This window comes from Vipera berus (genome assembly GCF_964194415.1).
Source record: "Vipera berus genome assembly, chromosome: 13".
NCBI lineage: Eukaryota > Metazoa > Chordata > Lepidosauria > Squamata > Viperidae > Vipera > Vipera berus.
The window spans coordinates 18,755,458-18,772,986 of NC_138216.1; the positions used below are offsets into that span (position 1 = coordinate 18,755,458).

Genomic DNA, 17,529 nt, shown 5'->3' on the forward strand with positions numbered 1-17,529 from the left:
TTAAAATAAAAATTATTTTAATTTTTCCCATCCCTGTTTCATTCTGTCCCTCCTTTTGCATCCTTTCTTTAATGATTCTGTTCCACCATTTCTTTGAAATTGGCGTAGCTCTTGTCCCTCGGGGAGTCGGCCGTGGTGACTCCTGGGCAGTCCTGCTATCACGCCCAGCTGACAAGGAAATGCCGAGAATCCCCAGAGCAGCTGGGGGCAGCTGATGGTGGCAGAGAGTTGGGAAGCAAACTGGCAGCCCAAGGCCTGAGGTCAGTCTAGGGGAGAAACTGAGCTGCCAGCCAGCCAGAGAGAGACCCAATGGCTGAGCAAGGAGTGAGGCTGATGGGGGCCTGACCAAAGTCCAGCCGTACGGCCCGCCAGAGAAGCAGGTGAGCTGAAGAGCAGCAAAGAGCACATGGGGCCCAAGGGACAGCGAGGCCAAGGGTCAAGGCGCAGCCGGATGGAGGAACTGCAGTACAGCTGTGAGCCTCTGGAGAAGCAGCCGGGAGGCAGATGCCTTGATGGTGTCCCAGTGAATTTGGGGCCAGTGTGAACCGGACGACAGATCCCCAGTAGGCGAATTTTGTTAAGAACAGTCAGCCGAAGGTCTCCTGTAGTGTGGACTGGATTGCAAATTGGCGGCGGAGTTGCCCAGACTTCAATATGCCATCCCTGGGCTGGACCTCTGAAGTAGCCCTGGAGTTCATGGCCTCCGTGATGGCCATGGGCCTCTGCCAGGTTATTCTTGCCTTACGTGGGACAGTGGCCTCTCTCTGGACTTGGTTTTCTTGTCAGGGCCGTGGCAATGTGATCGGAGGGAAGAGCTTTCCTCAGCTCCTCTGTCGGGGGCAGATCGTGCCCTTGTGGCTTTGAGGCTCTGCTAGCCTCCCTCTGCAGGGAGGCTGAGCCCATTCAACTGGTCCACCCCCAGCAACTGGTGGGCCCAGCTGGGTTCCAGAGGGTGCCAGGGGAAATAGCTGCCGATCTACTGCCTAGCCCCGCTGAGAGCCTGGCGGCTGCCTGGCATGAGGAGACAGGGTCTCAGACAGGACGTGGCCTCTCCTGGCCCATCGCTCCGCTTGGTTCCCAGAGGAGTTGAGGCAGCTGGAAAAGGCCAAGGGATGCCAAGTGTGGTGCTGGAGGGAAAGGAAGAACGGACTCGACCAAACGTGCGTTAAGGCCACTATTTAGGTTTACCTCACGGTGGTGAGAGCAGCCAATCCCCAATACCTCTTTGCCCTCCTTGCACCTGCGGAAGGCCCCCCAGCGGCCTTGCTTACGGTCACACGGACTCTCCCTGGAAAGGCTGGGCCAGACATCTTCCTACAGGGTTGTGCGGAGGAATTTTCCAGGCCTCCGGAGGATAAAATTGCTCCGTTTCATTCCCAGTTGGATACCAAGCGTGATGCAAGTCCTGTGGAGATGCCTGGGGAGAATTATCCAGTTCCCTGGGAGCCATTTGATTCTGCTGGCGCTGAGGAGGTGGAGAGGGCCCTTCGGAATGCAAAGGTCGCCCCCTGCGCCTGCGGTCCATGCTTCTCCTGGCTGGTTGAGGCACCTGGGACGGTGAATTCATCCTTGTGGGAGGAGCTCTTCCCAGCTCCTTTGAAAGAGGTGCTCCCTCCTTAAGAAGCCACTGCTGGACCCCACCATTCTGGACAGCTTTTGCTCAGTCTCCCACCTCCCCTTTTTAAGGAAGGTGACCAAGGAGGTGGTAGCATTGCAACTCCAGAGGACCCTGGAGGAAATGGGTGATCCAGACCCTTTTCAGTCAGATTTCAGCCCCTGATAAGGGACCAAAACGGCACTGGTCTCTGTTGTTGTCCTAGCCTTGTGGAATATTTCTCTTCCTCCTCCGCCCAGCCCCAGAAATGAGGCAGGACCTCAGTCTCCTGGTCTTCCAAACAGGACTTAAGACGTGCCTCTACGGCCTCACAAGGGGGACCTGGGGGAGCTTGCAGCCGTGGGGCTGCTTAATGCCCTGAAAACCCTCCCCTTTTCACTAATTTTAATCTCCTGCCTCCTCTTGAAATGTTTGCCTTTTATATATACTATTTCATATTTTAACATTTTACTGTATACCACCCAGAGTCCCTCTTTGAGATAGATGGATGGTTGAGAAATACGAAAAATAAAAACATTTGTGCAAGGTGAAGAAATTGTCTACCAGTCAGGACAATGTCTCATGGTGGTCAGAGCCACAGCATCCTCTCTGGGCCGTGTTACGCCTCCTCCTCTGGAGCTCTACATGAAGCAAGACCCCATTTGAGGAGGAGGTGGGTGTCTGAGTGTGCATTGACATTTACAGCAACTGCTCGGTGGTCCCTGCCCTCTGCTACATAAAGCAGAAAAGGACATTACAGTTTAGCACACTGCTGGTTGGGGAACTCTGGGAGTTGAAGTCTAGCCATCTTCAATCTGCCAGGGCTGAGAAACACTGATTTAGGAGAGAAATGAAGTCTAAAGTGCTGCTTGATTTGTCTTGATGGTGACTAAAGGGCTGAGCAACAGTTTGATTCTTGCCTCCTACAATTTACAGGTTATACTGGCATTTCTGGTTTAACAACTGCGTATCAGCAGCATTTCTTTGCAGCTCCCTAAAAGGCCGTGGCAGTAACAGGGAATGGAATTCTCTTCAGGAAAGTTAATGTTCTGACACAAACATGTACAGGAGGCCCCAGCCTCACGTTGCAGTAAGTGAGGTCACCTCAGCCAAAGTTTGTTCCAAATTCACCCAGATACCTGGGGAATAATAAACAGACTTTCATGGGAGTGTATAAACATTCAATTCCAGAGGCAAACCATAGATTGGCCTGGCCAAATGCCAGGTTTGCTTTTCCCTGGTGCAAAGTAGCCAATTATTGGACAATGCAGAAAATTGCAACCTGTTTATTCTGTACAGCACAAAGAGGGGGACTCATTTTAGCTTGTATACACCTTTGGAAAACAAAAGCATGTGATCATTAGCAAGAAGTCGGCAACAAGCCACACAAAGGATTCACACCCCTGGCAGAGGCTGCACCTCCCAGAAGGAGGGTTTGTGAGTAAAGCATTGCTGGCTTCGTCCTTCAGTGATGGGGCTGGTAAGGAAGTATGCAAAACTCAAACGATCTGCAGCAGGAAAGGAGAAGCTAACCTGAATTAACTGCTGGCCTGGTTCAAGTTCCTTGATAAGGTTGTCACACAGTCTTCCAAGGATTTTAGGGCATGGATGTGAAGCCCAAAAGGAAAACTTGTTAAGAGCAAAAGGAAGGGCTTTTCAACAAAATGGACTTTCTCTGGGTAAGACAATCTATACCTGCCCTTTAACCTTGCATTGGAATTTGGCAGCTGAGCAAAAAAGGTGAAGAAGCAGCTATGATCATTTCTTTTTTATTTATTTGTTTTAAAATTTTATTCAAAACATTAAAATACAACTCCAAAAATGGATAAAAAAGAAAATACAGAATAAAGAAAAAAACTAGACAAGACAAAAAAAACATGTCTATAAAAAGAAAAGCAAACATACACACATAAATTGTCCCCTCAATTGAATACCGATATGTTTCAAGAATACTAGTTCCCCGCACAATTAACTTCTACAAGTCTGTTTACCTATCCCATTTGACCTGACATCTACTCACAAGATATATATTTAAAAATCTTAGTTAACAGGTAAAACCAACAGCTGAGTTAAACTTCAAAGCCCTCTGTTAAGAATCTATTATTGTATTTTGCTCATAGAAATTCTACGACGGCTTCTAAGCTACCACAATCGTCATCTCTCATCCATCTAGGATCAGATATTCTTGGCTGATTCTTAATAATAAGGCTTTTCCTTAACATTTTAACTGGGATTTCTCCCAACACTTGGATATCAGTCCCCAAAATCAATAAAGGTTCATTCATTCAATACTGTAATATGGACTGTGATTGATCTATTTTCCAAACAAGCTCATTTCATCGCTTGTTCAGGGCTTCCCTCTGCTCAGAAACTGACCAAGATGTTTTTGAAGCACATCTATCAGCTCTGTGGAGCTCCTAAGTGGATTATTTTGGACAGGGAGGTTCAATTTACTGCGAAGTTCTAGAGGAAGTTCATTAAGCTTATTGGGTCTACTCAGGGGCTTTCATCAGCTTTTCATCCGAGTACTAATGGGGCGGCTGAACGTACAAACTCAATGGTTGAGCAATACCTCAGATGCTATGTTAATTACTAGCAGACTAATTGGGCCGATCTTCTGCCTTTCACTGAAGTAGCCTATAATAATACTGTGCACAGTAGCACTGGTCTTACACCATTTAAGATAGCTACCAGGAGGGATTTTGTGCCTATGCCTGAATACCCCCAGAAGCCACCTGCTTCTCAAACTCTGGATCAGTGAGTGGCCTCCTTCCAAAGTGTTTGGACGAATGTCAAAAAAGCCTTAATCCCAGCCGTTAAGGTTAAGGAACAGGCTGATAAGAAACGCTGCCCTCAAAGGCCATTTTATGTTGGGGAAAAGGTTTATCTTTCAACTAAGTATTTGAGATTGAGGTTACGCAGTAAAAAATTGGGGCCAAAGTTTCTGGGTCCTTTTCCTATCACCAAAATCATAAATCCGGTTACCATGGAGTTAAAGCTTCCACAGCCTTTGGGGAAAGTCCACCCTGTGTTCCATTGTAGTCTGTTGAAACCTGTGTCTGAATCCTCTTTAAGAAGCAGTAGTGGTAGAAGGGGAAACACATTATGAAATAAAATGAATTGTTGATTCTAGGTTGTACAAGGGGAAGTTACAATACCTCATTTAGTGGAAAGGCTGTCCACTGCCAGAAACTACGTGGTTGAAATGTACAAATGTGAAAGCAGACCGGTTAATAAAAATTTTTGTACAACAAATATCCTCACAAGCCTCAAGGAAATATTTAACATGCTTTTTGTTTCCCCTACAGCAGGCTCGTTATTTTTAAGAGGGGACGACTGCCAACTCTACAATGAGCATGGCTGGAGCCATTTTCTCTTCTCATTCTAGGTTGCCACATTGAATGGAGGGAGGGGGGTTGCCCAAGTGCTTCATTAGTCAAAATAATTTTCTGTCCCGTGGGAACCAAGGTCATCTACTGCTCCCGCGACCAGGGACTAGGTGTTGCATAAAAAAGCCAGCCAAATGAGTATATTGGGGAATGTAGTTGCTTGCATAGTTTTGTGGGTGGGACATGAAACTTTGTAATTGGGCAATTGTTACTTGTGTATTCGGACTTGGTTTCACTTTTTACTGTGCCGATACTTTGTACCTAATAAACTTATTCTTTGAGGAATTTTCAAGCCTTGGGAGTTCTGCTTTATTCATCTCTGTCTGTCGGAACCATGAGAATATCAGCTTCCTCAAGTAACTATTCTTTTGTACTTTCCTAGTTACGTCTTCAAAGAATGTCCAGCCAAGGTGCCTCACTGATTTTGCCACTGAACTGGTTTGTCGCTGGGAGGTGGGTGCCATCACCAACTGCACCACGGAGTTTAAACTACTCTATCAGGCGAATTTTGCAACGTAAGTATTAGCAAAGCTGTGTGTTGTGTTGACGGGTACAACAGTCCTCTCTTCAAGGGTAGGAGGTATGGGATCCGTTATAAAGCAGAGACTCTCATAGTTGCAGGGACTGGGGAACGGAGTGGTCAATCAAAGAGCTTGGAGTAGCTATGCAATTTCCTCCATCCACGCTCACACTGTCACAAGGAGTTGATTTGGGCCATTGACAGGATCACTCTCTTCTATTGATGCTGACATGTCCTCAAGAGGGTGTTAAGTCATTCTTGTTTCTTCTGGCAGAATTTTAGTTCCTTCGTGAGATTTTTAGCTCTCCCATTCGGCAGAGCCAAATTAGCATTTTGGTAGGATTGTAAGGTACTGTGGTAGCCCTGAGGAGACAGCCCCCTCCCTGGCACCTTCACATTGACCCAGTGGAGCCCTTTCAGAGAGCACCTGGATGGCTAACACAGGGGAATGACTCCTGGGGTGGCTTTGCAAGATCTTTTATAGTCAGAGAGACATCCAGAGTGACAGTCTGTCTCATTCAGCAGTCGTGAATGGGTTCTGGTCACAAAAATCAGTAGAGTGGACAGAGTCCTTGGATAAATTAGAGCAACTCAGCTTGTTGAATCTGGTAAGGAGGGTCTGGTGATCCCTTCTAGCTCCGTTATATTGTTACTGTTACCTTCTTGAGAATAAATCTTCCCAGGCATCATGGACAATGCAGACCTGGAGAGGTTGCTGACCACCCCCACCCCCCCTTCGGGAAAGGGGACTTTCTCAGGCTGTGCTTCCCACACTCCCTACTGGGGGAGGTCGTCCTGAGATGGCAGGTGGGCTGTCTTCAGTAGCCCAGTGAGGCTACTACCTGCAAAATCTGCTGTGCCTCAACATCGCTGTCATCAGTAACACCTGCAACACCAGGCTGGTCAGGCACAAATCCTTGGCTTCTAAAAGTGAAGAGGGAGAAACGTGTCTCGAGCAGAATTTCTCTCCTGGTCTCTTTCCTGGGTCTGCCTAGCACGCCTTCTTGCCCTCCGGCCCCCAAGTTTCAGAGCTGCTGCTGCTGCCTTCGTGGATGGAGTGTGAGGGTATCTGCCACTTTGCAGACCATCTTTGGCTGTGCAGAAATGAACAAAGGGTTGTGTGCGCTAAGGACTCTCTTTCCCTTTTTCCAGGAAGCCACAGGAGTGCCCTCTGGAAAAGGAGTGGGACCCAGGCGCCGCCTCCCTGTGCATTTGCAAGATTCTGGGGAAGAAATTCAAAAGGGTCACGTATCACTTAGCACTGGCCAGGATGGAGAACGATGCCAAGGTCTGGAGCAACCTGAGCTTGAAAATGGAGTCAATCGGTGAGATACCCTTGGCTTTCCCTGAACATCTCTTTCCACCCTAGGGCTGTCCTAGGTCACAGCAGCCTTGGTTTCAGGTGGCAAAGGGGGCATCTGTTGGCATGATGGAGATGCTGGATAGGAAAAAGGAGGTGGGGAGAGTACATTTGCAAGGCTGGGTACATTCGTAGAGAATACCCTTCAGTTCCTCTCTCGACTCTGCTTCCGGAATGGCAGTTGTGTTTGTTTCCCAGACAAAGAATTCTGTAGTGATATCCTAATGGTTGGTATCTGAAGCCTCCTTCCTCTTCTGCCTGGCGCGTTGAATGGAGGGGGGGTGGGGTGGGAAGTAGAACCTGGGCATCAAAAGGCCGAGAGGGCAGGAGCCACCGTGGGGCTTCCTGCAACACTAGGATAAAAGTCCCCAAAATGGAAGAAAGAGGGAAGATGAAGGGAAGGTCTGAGGTGTCCTCCTTGCCCCACCCACTGCCTGCCCGCCTGCAGCGTTTTCCCTCCCCAGATGCCTTTTGTCTCGCCTCCCCCCAACCCAGCGTCCTCCTCTGCTTCTTCGCCCTCACAGTGAAGCCCAGGCCCCTCATCAACCTGAGGGTGGAGAGGAGGAAGAGCCGCATTTTCATCCTTACCTGGGAGAGGGATTACAGTCCGTCCAACCCACTTTACCATTCTGCGGCCAAGTACGAGGTTTCCATATGGCCCCAAAACTATACAGAAGAGGTAAGCAAGCCTCGGTCCCCCTTTCTAGGGATGAGGGCGGCAGATCTGACAGAGAATTGGAAACTGAACGTCGTGCCACTTTGAGTTGCTCCCTCAGCAGTCATAACAGGACAGCCGGACTGTCTGTAATCCTGAGCCAGCAAGAGCTTACAAGCGACCTGTTCTTCTTGGGCGACACCTCAAGGGGAGGGTTCACGTGCTCCTAAATTAGGTCAGCGCCCAGCACCTGGAGTCTAGCCTTCAGCCAGAGACAGGCTATCCTTTGAAAAGAAAGCTCAGGTATTTCAAGGTAGGAGGACTCTGGCAACTTTTTCTGTTGTCAAATTGTTCTTCAAATGTCTGCATGGGCTAAGGATTGCCCTGCTATTGGTAGGCAGGGCTGGCTGGGAAATTTTTCAGAACATTTTTAAAAGCTAAGAGAACGTTAAAAATCCATAAAAGATATAGATGTATAAAATAATAAGGCACACATTGAACTCCGTTACCTGCCAGATCCTAGAAGGCACAGGCCCCTCCCTCCTTCCGGCCCTGGCGAAGCCTCGTAGCTTCAGCAGCGGTCTCCCAAAAGAGCTTACCGTGTTTGTGGCCCTTTCCGTGGCCTGCTTAGAATTTGGGAGAAATAGAAAGGGGCCACTTCAAGGTCCAGGCTATGCATCGTGTGTGAGCCCCCTAAGACGGATCAGCCCAGGGGATCAATTCCAGAGGAAAGCAAAAGCTGCTTTGACCAACAATCTTTTGGTCTGATTGGGCTCAGCCTCCCCTCCCCCTTGCATCCCAGTGGATCAGCTTCTTCCAAACGCGTCCCAAGACTTAAGGAATGTTTTAGCCCCCTTTGCCAAGCTAACAGGTCTTGCCTATTTCCCTCAAAGTTATCTCCCTCACCTGCTGCTGCTGCTGCTGCTGCTGCTGTGTTTGAGTGCTGACATGTGTTTTTCTCTTTCCAGAAAATCATTGTTCCAGAGGACTCATCCCATCACATCATCTTTGCAGACAAGCTCCGTCCACACTCCACCTACAAAGCGAGCGTCCGCTATGGGTTGAACCTCTGGGGGGAAAGGTGGAGCGAGTGGAGTGCTACTTGTGAATGGTTGAATGGTGAGTGTGCTCAAGGCCACTTCTGCTCCGGGGAAGCTGCCTCTCAGGTTCCCAGGGCGGAACAAGCGTAGAACATTCTGGTTGAGAGTCTTCCGGATTGTTTGCTGCCTTACAACTATTCTGAATTGTGCACCCATTATCGACACTTCAGCAGTGGCTTCTGAGGGGAAAATCTCTAAATATTTACAGCTAAGCACTGTTTGTATTTCTAAGTAGATGTTGTAATACCGCAATTAGCTAGGAGCGAAATTAAAGAGATTTTTCTACAGTGTATAATTCCTGTACAGCAAAGAATTTTTCCAAGGTTAACTAACAACTTTTTCCTTGTAGGGGAGTCAGGTAGTTCCTATTCAAGATGATTAATTTCCCCTTAATTTATTGGATTTCTTCAGGGAAAGGGATTGGACTTAATCTATTGGTTTAATTGTATTGTAAAAAATGCAGTTCTTGTCTACAGTATATAACCAGAAACGGAGGAATTATAGCCTAAGAAGAAGTAATTAATTACTAAACATTTAAGCATGTTCGGTTAGTAATAAGGCAGAAACAACCACATTTTGCTAAAGGAAGCAGTATAATACTTTTTAAAAAACAATGTTAGTTCTTTGGAATTTGCACTGCTACATCAGTAGCCAGCCAAGTCTAGAAACACACAAGTAATAGAAGACAGCGATTTGGTGAAGACATAAAGTGCTGTCCATTAGAAACGATGGGACAAAGGAAGGAAAGGAGACTATGTAGAGATCACCAGTCCTGCAAAGCTGCCTGTAAACATAGCCTTTTTCTCCCACCTGTGGAAGTGCAGAGCTTGACAAAGCCAGGCTCTTAGGATGGGATCCTGAGCTTAAAAATCTTACGGTATGCTAAGTCTCCTTCATCTCACGGGAAATGCTTCAGAAGAATGCAGAAATGGTTTTGCACGCAAAGTCCGGAACTAGAGGAGCACTAGATTGCAGCAACCCCTCATCCTGTCTCAGGCAAGAAATGAAGAAATGTTATGGGCAGAAGGGGCCATTGTCTTGCACTCTGTCCCCAGACATCCTAGCCTTCTTCTGTTTAACTTTGAGTTCTTGCCCAAGCCTTGGCTGTGCATTGTGCTCCATCTTCTTCCTCTTGATGCAAGAAACGCCCAGGATCCTGGGAAGAAGAAGGACACGGCTCCTTCAAATGCCTGATGGGCTCTGAAGGAAAATATCCACGTTTCTGTACCTCTGAACTGATGTGGTGCTCACTTGCAGCCATTCAGATCCACCCTTCCCTGCCCCTTGTAACTCATCCCTCTGAGCCACCTGCACTTCTGAGATGGTCCTGGCCTAGAATCATAGCAGAAACCAAATTCTTTCAGTTTTTCCAATAATATTTCTATTCCCTCCAAGGAATGTTCAACGATTAAAACCAAACTGTATATGCTTTCTATTTTATATAACTGCTTTGTTACTTTCACCCCAGTTATTCTCTCATATTATCTCTAGTAAGAACCTCCAAAGCCAAACTGAACAACAGCTGTGAAAGCAGCCAACCTTGTCTTGCTCATTTGTGTATCTCACAAGGTTAAGTCAATTTACCATTAAGTACTATTTGTGCTATTAGTGCTATTTGTGAGTTATGTATCGATTTTACTCATTTGATAAAATTATCTTTAAAATACATTGTTTCCCAAAAAATTAAACAAAAAAAATCCAATTCAAATGGTAAATGCTTTCTCCACAACAAGAAATATCAACACGGCTTGTTTTTTATTATATTGATTATATTGATTATATTCTAGTATGTTAAGAATATGTTTATATTACCCCTCAGCGGTCTTTTAGGCAAAAAGCCATATTGATATTTTTTTAAAAAATGTTTTATTGGTTTTTAACAATTACAGTCTTTACTGCTTAGTAAACAACGTGTTGTCTGGTTTCACATACTTAACATTAATTTCTTCAATATAAATCTATTCAATTCTGCACAATCCAGTGTTTTTTCCCTGATCCTCCTTTCTTCCCCAATTTGTTTTCATTTCACCCACATTATACAATTACAGTTCTTGCTACTGTTGGTGCATACAAAGTCAAATATAAACATCCTCATCATATTTTTCTAATATTATACAAATAACAATAATATCAATTCATAACCTCTTTTCTAGCCAATATATATTTCAATTGTTTGCAATTAAAATCTCTTTGTTAAATCACTATCCTGATTTTCAGGCTCTTATTTAAGTTTGATTTCCCATCCATATTCGGAATATCTGTCAGTTATGAGTTTCTCAAGATTAATTACATTTATATAGCTAAGAATTTCATTCATACCAGCCATCCTCTTATTTTCCTATTTCCCACATCAAAAAAGAAAAAAACGTGCTATTCTAATTCTAAATCATATCTTTTATTGTAAAAGTCTAATTGTATCTAAGGGTTATATGTTCTTTTAATAATATTCAATCAGATATTTAATCATATGCCCCCTCTGGTAGATCAAATCTTCTGTTGTTTAAATCTAACTCTTGCTTTCTTTCTTTCTTTCTTTCTTTGCCAAATAGCTTTCCAGGCCAAGGCAATTAAATCACCAAAAGCTTTCCTTCTATTTTTGTGAAAACTGCTTGGAATGAGGAAGACAATTTGGGTGGGATAATTTTGAGGGGGAATTCCATTTATATTCCTTAAGCAACTCCCACTTTCCTTCTCCCTCAGCTTCTCTTTTCATTTTTTGTCTCCCAAGTTCTGACATTTCCCTTAGCAGCTCTATAGTCCATTTTTTAAGATCTTCTTCCTTGTCATCCAGTATATTTTGCTGAGCTAAGGGGTAATGTGCCTTTTCCACTTTCATTATTGTAGCTAAGTCTTGCAGTGTTTTATTTGTATATGGTAGTTTATATTTCCCTTCTTTTATCTCTTCCATCTTTGGGTCAATTTCCTCTGCTTCTGATTTCAGGGTTATTTGTTCATACTTTGTAGTCGTTATCTGGGAATTTTCTAGTTGTAGATTTAATTTAGAGATTTGCTCATTTATGTTAGCTAGATTGTTTTTAATCTCATCATGGTTTCTTTCTGTGTCTTCTTCATGTGCAACAATTGTCTGGTCAATTAGTTGTAGCATAGAATATACTTCCTTCTGAAAAGTATTTGTTTTTTTCTTGAGGCATCACTCCTGCAAATCCTTGATTAGCCTGGGTGGGGGCTTCAAATGGAGGTGTAGGGTATGTTTTCTTACCACTTTTAGTTGAGTATGCAGCATCCATTTTTTTATTTATTTTTTTTAATTCCATTTATATCCCGCCCTTCTCTGAAGACTCAGGGCGGCTTACAAGCTTAGCAATAAGCTTAGCAATTTTGCTAAGCAAGCTTACAAGCTTAGCAATTTTGTTTCCCCCCTCCAGATATTCAAAACCTTTATGCTCTCCAAGTACAAGTCTTATCTAATATCACCAATCTTTTTTTTGGTAAAATTTTTATTAATTTTCCCCATACAATTCAATAGTACTTATTCAACAACGTGTTGTCTGACTTTATCATTCACTAATACAAATTTAATCCTTTATTCTTTTCTCCAGCCATTGATAAAACGAGTCTGATAGTATTCTGTTTCTTCTTTTTCTTTCAACCTCATAGTAAGTCTGTCCATTTCTGCACATTCTAATATTTTTTTAATTATTTCTTCCTCTGATGGTAATTTTTCCTTTTTCCAATATTGTGCAAATATGATTCTTGCCGCTGTTATCACATGTAAAATCAAACATATACTTTGTTTAATCAATCTTTTCTGGCATAATACATAATAAAAAAAGTTCAGGTTTAAAATCTACATGTTTTCCCAACATCTTTTCTAGCCAAGTATATATTTTTTTCCAGTATCTCTTTGCTTCAACACATATCCACCATACATGATAATAAGTACCTGACATGTTTACATTTCCAACATCTATGTGACATATTTTTTAATGTTTTTGCCAATCTTGCTGGTGGCAAGTGCCATCTATAAAACATTTTATATAAATTTTCTTTATAAGAAGCTGCAATTGTCGACTTCCGGTGGCTCCGCGGCGCCGGAGACAGCCTTCCCGGGCTGCCCGCGGCTCAGCTGAGTGATTTTCGCCCGAAACAGCGCCGATCAGCTGTTCGGGCGAATTTGAAGCCCCCTCCTCGGGAGAAGAGGAGGGGGTGAGGCCCCAGGTAGGGGTCGAGTTCTCCGGGGCCGCCTGAGCTTGCAGCTTGGGCGGCTGAAGGATCGAACTCCCCCGTAGCCTGGGTCGCTCCCAGCTGGCCAGCGCCTCTGCTCCTGACTTCATGGAGCAGAGCCAGGCGTCTGCGACCACCCCTGCCTGAAGGAAGGACTATGGATTAAAAGAAGCAGGCAGAGCGGTACAAGAGAAAAAGGTGAAGAGGATTATTTTATTTTACTCTCGAGCTTGATGGATTTTTTTAAACTTTAAGTGAAAGTGCGTCACAATTGAAAGTTAAAGATGGCGGCTAAACCTCCCCCTAAAACTCTTCGGAGTGGTGGATCTTCTCTGGTGCAACAATCATCATTACAGGCGTTGCATCCTCCTGATGTATTGACACTGAAGGATTTACGAGATGCTTTGGATAAACATGCCCAGGTACTTTTGGAATCAATTAATCAATCAATTGGTGAGAAATTTGCACAGATGGAGGAGAAATTGAAGAAGTTGGAGGAGAGAATGGAGGAGAGGATGGAACAGAAGTTCAGGGTGATGAAGGCAGACATTTTGTCTTCAGTGTATAAAGTGGCTGAATGTGTGGAAGATTTGGATGAAAAAGTGGAAGATTTGACTCAAAAGAATGCCATATTAGAAGCAAAAGTACTGGAGAATGAAGATTTAAGAGATAAAATGGATAGAGAATTGAGTCTTGCTCAATATTTCCAGATGCAGTTTGCCATTAGAATCAGAGGTTTAAAGGAGAATATTAAGGAAGACCTAAAGCAGCTGGTTTCTGAGGCTCTTGAAGTGGTATTGAATCAGCCAGCATCCGAAATAAAAGGAGGCATGGATAAAGTGTTTCGTGTGAATTCATGGATTGCTAGACAGAGAAAGTTGCCTAGAGATGTGGTGGTTTATTTTGCAAAAAGGGAAATTAGAGATGAAGTTATACAAGCTGCCTATGACACTAAAGTCGTGATTGCTGATCAAGAAGTTTTGGTTCTAAAAGAAATTCCTCCAAAGATTTTAAGGAGAAGGAAGGATTTTACATTTCTTGTGCAAGAGCTCAAGCAACGAGATATAAGGTTTAGATGGGAGATCCCAGCTGGGCTGATGGTGACGCATGAAGGTAAAAGGTATCGTCTGGTTACTGTGATGCAAGCGCGTGATTTTTATAATAATGTTTTAAAAGCAACTCCATTAACACTTCTGGAAGCTGCAAAGGGATCTGGAGAAGGAGAACATCAAGAGGCTGAAGATGGACAGACAGAGGAGAATGCTGCTGGAGGAGATCAAGTTATAACACCTTTGGATGATCCTAGAGAACAGAGGGTGACGCGTGCTGCTTTAAAACGATCAAAGAAGATAAAAGAACAAGAACAGCAGAAGTCTATGGAACTTTCACAACGTACTTACAGCCAAGTAGTGGGAGGTGGGAAAAGATTTGGGTGAGGAATGTAAAATTTAAACAAGTTTGAAATCTAAGACAGAATTTTTACAAAATGTTTTATAGATGGTATTTAGATTTTAAAAAGCTAAGTATGTATTTGAATCATTAGCCTAAATGTTGGAGGTGCGGTGATGAAGACGTAATATATTTTCATATATGGTGGACCTGTAAAAAGGTTTTAATTACGGCAGCAAGATTTTTGATAGGTTAGTACTGGAAAGAGGAACTGCCGACCATAGAAGAGTGGGCTTTAGAGGTTTCCGATTTGGTTGAAATGGCGAAGATTTTGGCCTATTTGCAAGATTACTTGCAGGAACGCTATATTATGGAAGGGAGAGAATGGTTTGAGTTTATCCAGAATAAGGATAGGGTTAAGAAGTTTTATATTTGAATAAGGCTTTTTTCTTTGTTTCTTTTTCTATATTAGTTTTTTTATATATATATTTAATATTATTAAGGTTTGTTTTATCCTATATAAGCTAGAGAGTGATAGATTTTAGAGTTTATGGTTGTTAATATATGGTTGTTTATGATTGTTTTTTTTTATATATACCTTGTATTTAGCTCTGGGAAGTCGGGGGGGAGGGGGGAGGGGGGGGAGGAAGGGGGGGAGGGAGAAGGGTGGGCGAGGGGGGATTTTTTTAAGGGAAAAATTGTATGTTAAAACTTTTCAATAAAAAAAAAAAAGAAGCTGCAATTGTCAATTTATAATTTTTCCCACAAGTTTCGCCATTTTTCTAATTCTTATGTTATATCCAAATTTCTTTGCCCATGTTATCATTGTTAATAATAATAATAATAATAATAATAATAATAATAATAATAATAATAATAATAATAATAATAATAATAAGTTGGAAGGGACCTTGGAGGTCATCTAGTCCAACCCCCTGCTCAGGCAGGAAACCCTATACCATTTCAGGCAAATGGCTGTCCAGTCTCTTCTTAAAAACCTCCAGTGTTGGAGCCTTCACCGCCTCTGGAGGCAGGTTGTTCCACTGGTTAATTGTTCTGTCAGGAAGTTTCTCCTTAATTCCAGGTTGCTTCTCTCCTTGACTAGTTTCCATCCGTTGCTTCTTGTCCTGCTTTCAGGTGCTTTGGAGAATAGCTTGACTCCCTCTTCTTTGTGGTAGCCCCTGAGATATTGGAACACTGCTATCATGTCACCCCTCACCCTTCTCTTCGTTAAACTACACATACCCAATTCCAGCAACCGTTCCCTATATGTTTTAGCCTCCAGCCCCCTAATCATCTTTGTTGCTCTTCTCTGTACCCTTTCTAGAGTCTCGACATCTTTTTTACATCGTGGTGACCAAAACTGGATGCAGTATTACAGGTGTGGCCTTACCAAGGCATTGTAAAGCGGTATTAACACTTCACGTGATCTTGATTCTATCCCTCTGTTAATGCAGCCTAGCACTGTGTTGGCTTTTTTGGCAGCTGCAGCACACTGCTGGCTCATATTGAAGTGATTGTCTACTAAGACTCCGAGATCCCTCTCACAGTTACTACTATTGAGCAAGGTACCACCTATACTATACCTGTGCATTTGATTTTTCCTGCCTAAATGTAGAACCTTACTTTTTTCATCATTGAATTTCATTCTTTAACTTGTTCATCTTCCATTTTCAAATTCAATAAAAATTTATAGATTTTCTTAATTAGTTTCTCATCAGAAGTAAATAATGTCTGATCAAACAAGGTCTGCTCTTTATAAAATCCATACAGTTTGACATCTTTATCATATCTAACTTGCATTAATAAGTATGTCCACCATGATAGACCCTGATTTTCCATCTCTTGCTTAGATTTTAAATTCCCTTCAGAATTTAGAATATCTCTATATGTCCATATTTTCTCAAAATTAACTAAATTTGGATGTATAAATGCTTCCACTGTTGAAAGCCATCCTGGCATTTTCAAACATATTTTACATTTTATTTTTTCCCATGTTAATAGTAATGGGTTTTTTATATAGTGGTTCTGAAAGTACCGTACTTATGCATTCTATTTTTCCCATGCCATAAAAAGGCGTGCCAACCAAGTTGTAAGTCGTGTCCCTCCAAATATAACAACCTTTTTGTTTCTGAGAGTTATCCCTTCTTTTACTCATGCTAATACAGATGCTTAATAATATAAAACCCACACTGGCAAGCCAAAACCTCCATTTTCCTTAGCTTCTTGTAGCATTTTCAGTTTAATCCTAGATTTCTTTCCTTGCCAAATAAATTTCAAAATTAATGAATTGAAGTCTTAAAAAAATATCTCTAGTTTTATAGGTATCATTTGAAATAGAAACAGTATTTTTGGTAGTATATTCATTTTCAATGTACAAATTCTTCGTAACATGGACGATTGCAAGTTTTTCCATTTTTCTAGGTCCAATCTTATTTGGTTCAATAATTTTATATAGTTATCTTCTTTTATCATTGAATATCTTGCTGTTCAATGTATTCCTAGGTATTTAACCTTTTTAACTATTTGTAGTTCTATTTTTTCTGGGCTTTTTGCTTATCTGTGAGATTTTTAACTATCGCTTTAGTTTTTTCTCTGTTTATTTTCAGACCTGCTATCTCTCCATACTGTTCTATCTTTTCCAATAATTTAGGAATCATCTCTAACGGTTCTTCTAAAATAAATACCAAGTCATCTGCAAGTGCTTGCAATTTATAACTTTCACAAAGTTAAAAATATTAAAAGAGGTTACAAAGTTAAAATAAAAATAAAGTAAAATAAAATAAAGCTTTTACTTTCGGAGGAGCTCTTTGCAGGTTTTGCTACCTGTCCCTTATAAGTTTCACCTTTTATTTCTAGTTCTTTAATTTCTGTATCTTGTCTAATATTTCTGTTTAAAACTTCCAAAGTTAAGATAAATAACAATGGAGATAGTGGACATCCTTGACTTGTACCTTTTCTTATCTCAAAATTCTCTCTGTAGTCTCTGTTCACAATCACTTTTGCTGTTTGTTTGTGGTATATTGTTTCAATCATATTTATAAAGTTTTGTCCAAAGTCCATTATTTTTAGTTGTTGAGTCATAAATTGCCAGGAAACTTTATCAAATGCCTTTTGGGCATCACTTTAGGTCTCCTATTACCTTTGCTTTTGGCACGTTAAGGGTTGCAATAAAGAAGGACTGACAGTTTCCAGGTGAAGCACCTTATTTCTGTTAACAGAATAACAGAGGTCTTCTGCTCCAACCCCCTGCTCAAGCAGGAGACCCTCTACCATTCCAGACAAGGGGCTGTCCAGTCTCTTCTTGAAAGCCTCCAGGGATGGAGCACCCAGGGCT

At 42.6% G+C, this 17,529-nt stretch overlaps 1 protein-coding gene across 1 annotated transcript in view; it reads left to right on the forward strand.

Moving 5' to 3' along the window:
- IL4R (interleukin 4 receptor) overlaps positions 1-17,529 on the forward strand; it is a 30,358-nt gene that overhangs the window by 8,090 nt on the left and 4,739 nt on the right. The window contains exons 2-5 of the mRNA XM_081338163.1: positions 5,366-5,498; positions 6,656-6,828; positions 7,388-7,542; positions 8,487-8,637. Of these exons, the coding sequence (XP_081194289.1) occupies positions 5,366-5,498; positions 6,656-6,828; positions 7,388-7,542; positions 8,487-8,637 (612 nt within the window). The remainder of the gene's footprint in view (positions 1-5,365; positions 5,499-6,655; positions 6,829-7,387; positions 7,543-8,486; positions 8,638-17,529) is intronic.